Raw genomic sequence first — 8,206 nt, forward strand, 5'->3', positions numbered from 1 at the left:
TCCTCAAACCCATAGAGAGTATCGTGCATGTTTATGTTACCTGTGTATGGGAGACTGTCCATCTCTACCTTGATGGTTTTCTCTATAATTGCACACCTACCCATTGCAGCTTATGTACTGTTATATTTCCTTATTTGTTTTTCGTTATGCTTCTTGTTCCTATGTTCCATTTTCGCTGTATTCATTTGTATGGACTTGCTGTGTACTTATGTTTGCGATACAATAAAAACTTTTGTAAAGTAAATACTTGTTCTAGGCCAATGACGCAAAATACAGAGGCTACTGGATCAGCATGGCAGCCAGAGAACTATTATCAAAAGGGAAGTCAGGCATGCCATGGCTGTCTGCCCACTTTCTCAGTACAGGTTTCTTTTAAAGTGAATCTGTCAAAGATTGTAAATATTTAAAAGCTGAACTCCAGGAATGGTGCTGAATTACTAGGGGGTTAAGTCCAAGGAGGTGCATGCCACCTCCTCGGCTTCTCTCTTTAAAGTGGTTGTAAAGTCAGGTTTTATCTTATTCCATTCTATGCATTAAGATAAAAAACCTTCTGTGTGCAGCAGCCCCCCTAATACTTACCTGAGCCCATCTCTATCCAGCAATGTTGCAGGAGACACTCGGCTGCCCGAGACTCTCCCTACTTATTGGCTGAGAAGGCAGCTCATTGCCCTTGGCTCCCACTCCTGTCAATCAAATTCAGTGAGCCAATAAGGAGAGAGGGGGTGGGGCCGGCTCCATGTCTGAATGGATACAGTAAGCTGTGGCTTGGCTCGGGTGCCCCCATAGGAAGCCGCTTGCTGTGAGGGCACTCAAAGGAAGGGAGGAGCCAGGAGAGCCAAAGAGGGACCCAAGAAGAGGAAGATTTGGGCTGCTCTGTGCAAAACCAACCCCACAGAGGAAGTAGAACATGTTTGTTATTTTTAACAAAAAAAAACAAGACTTTAAGAGCCCATTCACACTAGCGCGACTTGTCAGGCGACTTGTCAGCCTGACAAGTCGCGCTCCCTCGCGGTCCATTGACCGCTACAGGACCCGTTCTAATAGGAGCGACACAAGTCACTCCGACTTAGAAAAAGGGTCCTGTACTACTTCGGGGCGACCTTGGAGCGACTTGCATAGACTTCCATTATGTGAAGTCCCTGCAAGTCGCTCCGAAGTCGTGGTGCAATGTGATGCACAAGTCGCCCCCGAAGTAGTAAGGAGTCGTGTCGCGCTAATGTGAACCGGCTCTAAACCACTTTAATTTACAACCAACATTTTTACTGAGTGCCGGGAGCAGAGATATCACTACACTTCCGACGCTTTGACACCGGATCTTCTGATCCCGGCTCCAGCAGCTGTAGAGTTGCATGCCTGTCCACCCCTCTTCCTACCCAATCACAGAACAGTTTGTATTATGTGAAACTGCCCACCAGGCCTCAATAGACTATTTGGTAAATAAAAAAAAAAAAAAAAAAACAGAGCCCATAGATTTTTTTTGAAAATGAAATGATCAGATCTGCACAGCAGTACATAGGATGAAAAGCTAAAGTGGTCCTTACCTCACCAGTAGTCCCCTTTACAATCAGCAAGCCCAAGACATAGAAAAGAAGAAACATCAACTCACCAAAGAGGACAAAGTAGTGCCTATCTTCTCAGTTAAGCTACCAATGACATTACATGGACACCTAGGCGCCATGGTAACCATATACCACATATCATAGTTTTAAGGGCAGCTTGGGTTCTATGAGCAAAACCTTCATGTATTATTAATAAACAGGATTTATATAGCACCGACAGTTTACACAGCACTATACAACTTGAGGGTAGATAGTACAACTACAATACACTTTAATACAGTAGGAATCAGAGGGCCCTGCTTGTTAGAACTTACAATCCAAAATGGAGGGTCAAGAGATACATGGGGTGATAACTGGGGGGGGGGGGGGCAGGGATGTGCTGATGAAGAAAATAAATGTACAGTTGTTAGGTGGGGGCCAGATAGGTTTCTCTGAAGAGATGCGTTTTCAGGGATCGTCTGAAAGTGGACAAAGTAGGAGACAGTCTGACAGATTGGAGTAGAGCATTCCAGAAGATGGGAGAGGCTCGGGAGAAGTCCAAGAGGCGAGCATGGGAAGATGTGACAAGGGAGCTAGAGAGCAGGAGATCCTGGGAGGAACTAAGAGAACAATTTTGTTGGTATTTTGAGACCAAGTTATGGTTAGTACCTTGAATTTAATTAGTTGGTTGAGTAGCGGCCAGAGGGGTAGCAGACCCTGAACGGTTTGTAAGGTGGATGAGCCTGGCAGCAGCGATCATGATTGACTGAAGGGGGGATAGCCAATTTAAAGGTAAGCCAATGAGGAGGGAGTTGCAGAAATTGAGACAAGAGGTGACCAGGGAGTGGATTAGAAGCTTTGTGGTGTCATTGGTTAGTAAGGGACATATCTTGGAGATGTTGCGGAGGTTGAGGCAGCAAGCTTTGGACAGCGACTGGATGTGGGGCATAAAATTCAGAGTCCAGGATTACACCTAAGACCTTGGCATGGGGGGACTAGTTGGTAGTTGAGCCGATGATTTTGACAGAGAAATTAAGGAAAGAGGAATGTGGGGGAGGAAATATCATAAGCTCAGATAGGTTGAGTTTAAGGAAGTGGTGTGACATCCAGGCTGATATGTCTGTTAGTAGTTTGGTGATGAGTGAGGAGACTGATGGAGTAAGCTGAGGGGTAGAGAGATAGATTTGGGTGTCACCAGCGTAGAGACGATATTAGAAAGCCATGGGAGGCAATCAGCTGACCCAGGAAGGAGGTGTAGATTGAGAAAAGGAGAGGTCCAAGAACAGAACCTTGGGGGACCCCAACAGAAAAAGGAAGAGGAGGTAGTAGTTCTAAGTGGCACTGGAGGTATACGTTCTTCTACTTTTTATACATGAATCCAGCTGGGTCCTAAATATTGAAAAAAAGTCGCAAATCTGCAGTAAGCAGCATAGATAAGTGATGGATTTCTGCTTCACTCTCTGACCCAAACCCAGACAAACTCGTGGGACACCAAACTAACATTATCCCCTGCTGGCAGCTACCTTGTCTGCACCGAGATCTCATAGCACTACACAACCTGGGACCGAAAACTATTCATCTGTTGACGTGACCCTGTTGTAGGGGTGGGGGGGTTGAGTATTGGGACTGCAATTGCAGGCACTTTACAAATGCATGTTGCTTGGCTGTACTTACATTTTAGTTACACCCAGAACATGCATGGGTGTCAGAATCCCAGATCACTGTATGTTTTACAGTCAGCCACTTAGAAAGCACTGAAGCCAATCATAACAGCCAGGCAACAAGCATCTTCATAAGGATAGTGACCAATGGGAGCCTCCCAATAGGCTAGGTGATCTCTATTTTTTTATAGCATGCGTTGGAACCTCTCTGACTCTACCTGGGAGATTTCTTCTCACTTCCTGTGTGATCAACATACATTACTTCTTGGGGAAAGCTTTTCTTTTTATTGTTGTGTCCCGGCTGGAGTGATCTCCCCCTCACTTCCTGTGTGGTCATTGAAGCAGAAATGATGGGAAATTTCCCCAGCAGGAACCAAACCTTCCTGTGGATCCAGATGCCATGGCACCACCTTCCCATGGATGCAACCTCCATGCTCCCACCTGCCTGTGGATCCAGCTGCTAGGACCCTAACTCCTCGTGGATCCAGCTGCCACGCCCCAACCACTTAGTGGATCCAGCTGCCACGGCCCCCACCTCCCCCGTGGATCCAACCTTCACTGCCCCACCGCCCCGTGGATCCAACCTTCACTGCCCCACCGCCCCGTGGATCCAACCTTCACTGCCCCACCGCCCCGTGGATCCAACCTTCACTGCCCCACCGCCCCGTGGATCCAACCTTCACTGCCCCACCGCCCCGTGGATCCAACCTTCACTGCCCCACCGCCCCGTGGATCCAACCTTCACTGCCCCACCGCCCCGTGGATCCAACCTTCACTGCCCCACCGCCCCGTGGATCCAACCTTCACTGCCCCACCGCCCCGTGGATCCACCCTTTACGGCCCCACCGCCCCGTGGATCCAACCTTCACGGCCCCACCGCCCCGTGGATCCAACCTTCACGGCCCCACCGCCCCGTGGATCCAACCTTCACGGCCCCACTGCCCCGTGGATCCAACCTTCACGGCCCCACCGCCCTGTGGATCCAACCTTCACGGCCCCACCGCCCTGTGGATCCAACCTTCACGGCCCCACCGCCCTGTGGATCCAACCTTCACGGCCCCACCGCTCTGTGGATCCAACCTTCACGGCCCCACCGCTCTGTGGATCCAAACTCCACAGCTCCCCCACCTCCCCCGTGGATCCAGCTGCCACGGCCCCACCTCCCCCGTGGATCCAGCTGCCACGGCCCCACCTCCCCCGTGGATCCAGCTGCCACGGCCCCACCTCCCCCGTGGATCCAGCTGCCACGGCCCCACCTCCCCCGTGGATCCAGCTGCCACGGCCCCACCTCCCCCGTGGATCCAGCTGCCATGGCCCCACCGCCCCGTGGATCCAGCTGCCACGGCCCCCACCTAGCCCGTGGATCCAGCTGCCACGGCCCCCACCTCCCCCGTGGATCCAAACTCCACCGCGCCACCTCCCCGTGGATCCAAACTCCACAGCCCCACAGCCCCGTGGATCCAAACTCCACAGCCCCACCGCCCCGTGGATCCAAACTCCACAGCCCCACCGCCCCGTGGATCCACCCTTTACTGCCCCACCGCCCCGTGGATCCAACCTTCACGGCCCCACCGCCCCGTGGATCCAACCTTCACGGCCCCACCGCCCCGTGGATCCAACCTTCACGGCCCCACCGCCCCGTGGATCCAACCTTCACGGCCCCACCGCCCTGTGGATCCAACCTTCACGGCCCCACCGCCCTGTGGATCCAACCTTCACGGCCCCACCGCCCTGTGGATCCAAACTCCACAGCTCCCCCATGGATCCAGCTGCCACGGCCCCACCTCCCCCGTGGATCCAGCTGCCACGGCACCGTGGATTCAACCTCCACAGCCCCGTGGATCCAGCTGCCACGGCCCCCACCTCCCCCGTGGATCCAAACTCCACAGCCCCGTGGATCCAACCTTCACGGCCCCACCGCCCTGTGGATCCAAACTTCACGGCCCCACCGCCCTGTGGATCCAAACTCCACAGCTTCCCCGTGGATCCAGCTGCCACGGCCCCACCTCCCCCGTGGATCCAGCTGCCACGGCCCCACCTCCCCCGTGGATCCAGCTGCCAGAGCCCCACCTCCCCCGTGGATCCAGCTGCCATGGCCCAACCTCCCAGTGGATCCAACCTCCACAGCCCCACTCACTGTGTATCCAGCTGCCATGGCCCCACCTCCCAGTGGATCCAACCTCCACAGCCCCACTCACTGTGTATCCAGCTGCCCCATGGTCACCCCCTCCTTCTCTCATGCATCTATCTGCCCCGCCCTCGTATTATTCTACCACTATAGAAGATACTGGTGTGAGTTCTCCTACATCCTCCCCAATGTCCTTCTCCCACACACCACTCACAGTGACAGGCTTGTGGGCCGAGCCCTGCAGCACCCGGGAGATCAGTGACAGCATCTTTTGCATGAGCGGCCGGTCAGAAGAGAATCCGGGTCAGTCTCCAGGCCGAGATTTCAGTACGGTGACAAGGACGACCTCAAACCTGATCAGACTCCTGTAACCTTCCCTGCGCTCCACTGGTGCCGGGCGCGTTCCTGACGTCACACACACACCTCCCTACCCATGAAAGAGGACGAAGCGTCCAACTGCCTGCGCGCGCGCTCCCGAGCACGGCGTCCCAGCTGACAACGCGCATGCGTATTCTCTTCTCAGCGTGGTTCGATCCCGAGCACCATTCTGACAGGATGGTCACATGACACAGACAAGCCTCCCAGCCAAACCTCAGCTGAGAAGAGAACATGAGATAGTGCATCAGATACTGTATCAGAAAACATAGCCACATACAGGTGGTTAAAGCAACCCTTGTCGTAAGTATATAACAACTTTAGAAAAAGAGACTCTGCCTGCACAGTAAATAAAGTACAGTCAGTGAAAATATTGCAATGACTTAAAATTGTGCAATAAAGTGCTTTCTGTGCCATAAATATAATGTGCAATTTATAATAAATGTTTATCACAAGAATAATCCCAAAGTGACAATAAATAGATAAGAATGTATGAAAAATATTCAGCAAAATATGTATATGTATCCGTGGGTCTTGTGTCCATTTACATTTGTGTGTTGTATTTTTAGCAGCAGAAGATAGTAAACAATACAAGTCTGCGCATGTTCTAAAACATTTTCTACACCCATTAATGGTATAGGCTTGCTGGTATATGTAGAGCGCTTATCTCTCCACTGTTATAATACCGCTCTCACCTCATCAGATGGACCCAAAATACATTAGGTCAGATGCGCTTTTTGCCCTTATGCATGGACTTGTTGTGCTCCTTAACAGGGGTCAAGTCCTGGGGAAAAAAAGTGTGGGAACTCACCCAAGATTACCACCCCCAACCTCTAAAATAAAAAAAAAAGTGTGTGTTCGTTTATATATACCTCTTGAGGAGCGAGGGCCACTTTAGCGACTTGATAACCAGTTGCCGGGCACAATGAGCGGAGCGGGCAGATCATATGACAGGTCCGTGTCAGCAAATGCAGAGCAGACTTGGACACAGCCCACTCTACTCTATGAGCCCTCCAATCTGATCCACCCAGACAGAAGGGGACGGATGCCCTTCTGTTTTTTTAAGTGGATCGAATTGGGTTTCTACAGGTATCGCTGGCTGCTGATGTCCCCCAGGCGGGTATGGCTGGTGGCTGCTAACTGGCTGTCCTCCAGGGCTGGTACTGCTGGTGGGTACTGCTGGCTGGTACTACTGGCGGGTACTGCTGGTGGGTACTGCTGGCTGGTGCTACTGGCGGGTACTGCTGGTGGGTACTGCTGGCGGGTAATGCTGGCGGGTACTGCTAGTGGGTACTGCTGACTTGTACTGTTGGTGGGTACTGCTGGCGGGTACTGCTAGTGGGTACTGCCAGCTGGTACTGGTGGTGGCTACTGCTGACTGGTACTGCTGGCGGGTACTGCTGGTGGGTACTGGTTGTGGCTACTGCTGACTGGTACGACTGGTGGGTACTGCTAGCTGGCACTGCAGGCGGGTACTGGTGGTGGCTACTGCTGATGGGTACTGCTGGTGGGTACTGCTGGCAAGTACTGCTGGTGGATACTATGGTGGGTTACCTATACATTGAGTTGCAAATTTGCAATACAGGCGTGATTTATATCAGTTGGACACAACATCATTAAAACTAGTGATCGACCGATATTGTTTTTTCGTTGCCGATACCGATACCAATATTTTGGCCATCACATATCGGTATCGGGGGTGAGGTTTATGCCAGCGCTAAGTAGTTTTCAGTACATTTAGTAGACTGTAAAAATGGTGGTGTAAGCTGCCGCCAACCTGCCTCTGAGGCAGTGTGTAGGTGAGAAAGTGCAAAGTTGTTGGTGTCAGACGCTACCACAAAATTGTGTACTGTGTGTTTTTAAAAACGTAAGGATAAAATGTGTGCTGTGCGTTTTAAAACAATGCGTTTTTAAAAACAAAAAATCATAACATCATAAAAGTGCATATAGTGCGTTAATGTGCATTTGATAAAACCATATAGTGTCGCCACTTGGATTATACAAAGTGCTTTAGTGCTTGTTGTGAGCCAGTGCATCCAGTGCTCAGTTAAATACTGTTAAAATGAGAGAGTACTGTATGCACCCGTGGATCTCCACTGGGTGTAAATGCTTACCACACACTTGTAATGGGTAGCTCGATTCCCCTCAGATACCATAATATGCCCAGGGCGTGGCTTATTGCGTCAGTACGTCACTTCCGGTAGCGGTGGTTCAAAGCGGTGGAACACGGAAGCGACACAGCCTGGCGGACCCTGCACGCTGAAAGTGAACTCCTACAATGTGAGTGGATATAACACCTGTTTTCATCTTACATACTATATAAGTACAAAAAGGGAAATATGGAAATAAATATACAAGTATATTTCCTGCGCCTGTGGGGATTGTAATAGAAATGTGTCCCTAATAATATCGTGATACAAATAAATATGTATAAAATTTGTGAATAAATATAAACTTTAGAAATAGATTAAATTAAATATGTGTCACCTTCTGTTAAATAAATA

At 50.8% G+C, this 8,206-nt stretch overlaps 1 protein-coding gene across 1 annotated transcript in view; it reads right to left on the minus strand.

Moving 5' to 3' along the window:
• Positions 1–5,762, minus strand: part of PDHA1 (pyruvate dehydrogenase E1 subunit alpha 1) — a 29,934-nt gene extending 24,172 nt beyond the window's left edge. The window contains exon 1 of the mRNA XM_082247165.1: positions 5,542–5,762. Coding sequence (XP_082103291.1) covers positions 5,542–5,604 — 63 coding nt within the window. The 5' untranslated portion in view covers positions 5,605–5,762. The remainder of the gene's footprint in view (positions 1–5,541) is intronic.
• Positions 5,763–8,206: the final 2,444 nt, after the last annotated feature.

Source organism: Pelophylax lessonae (genome assembly GCF_965119305.1).
Source record: "Pelophylax lessonae genome assembly, chromosome: 2".
NCBI classification, from domain to species: domain Eukaryota; kingdom Metazoa; phylum Chordata; class Amphibia; order Anura; family Ranidae; genus Pelophylax; species Pelophylax lessonae.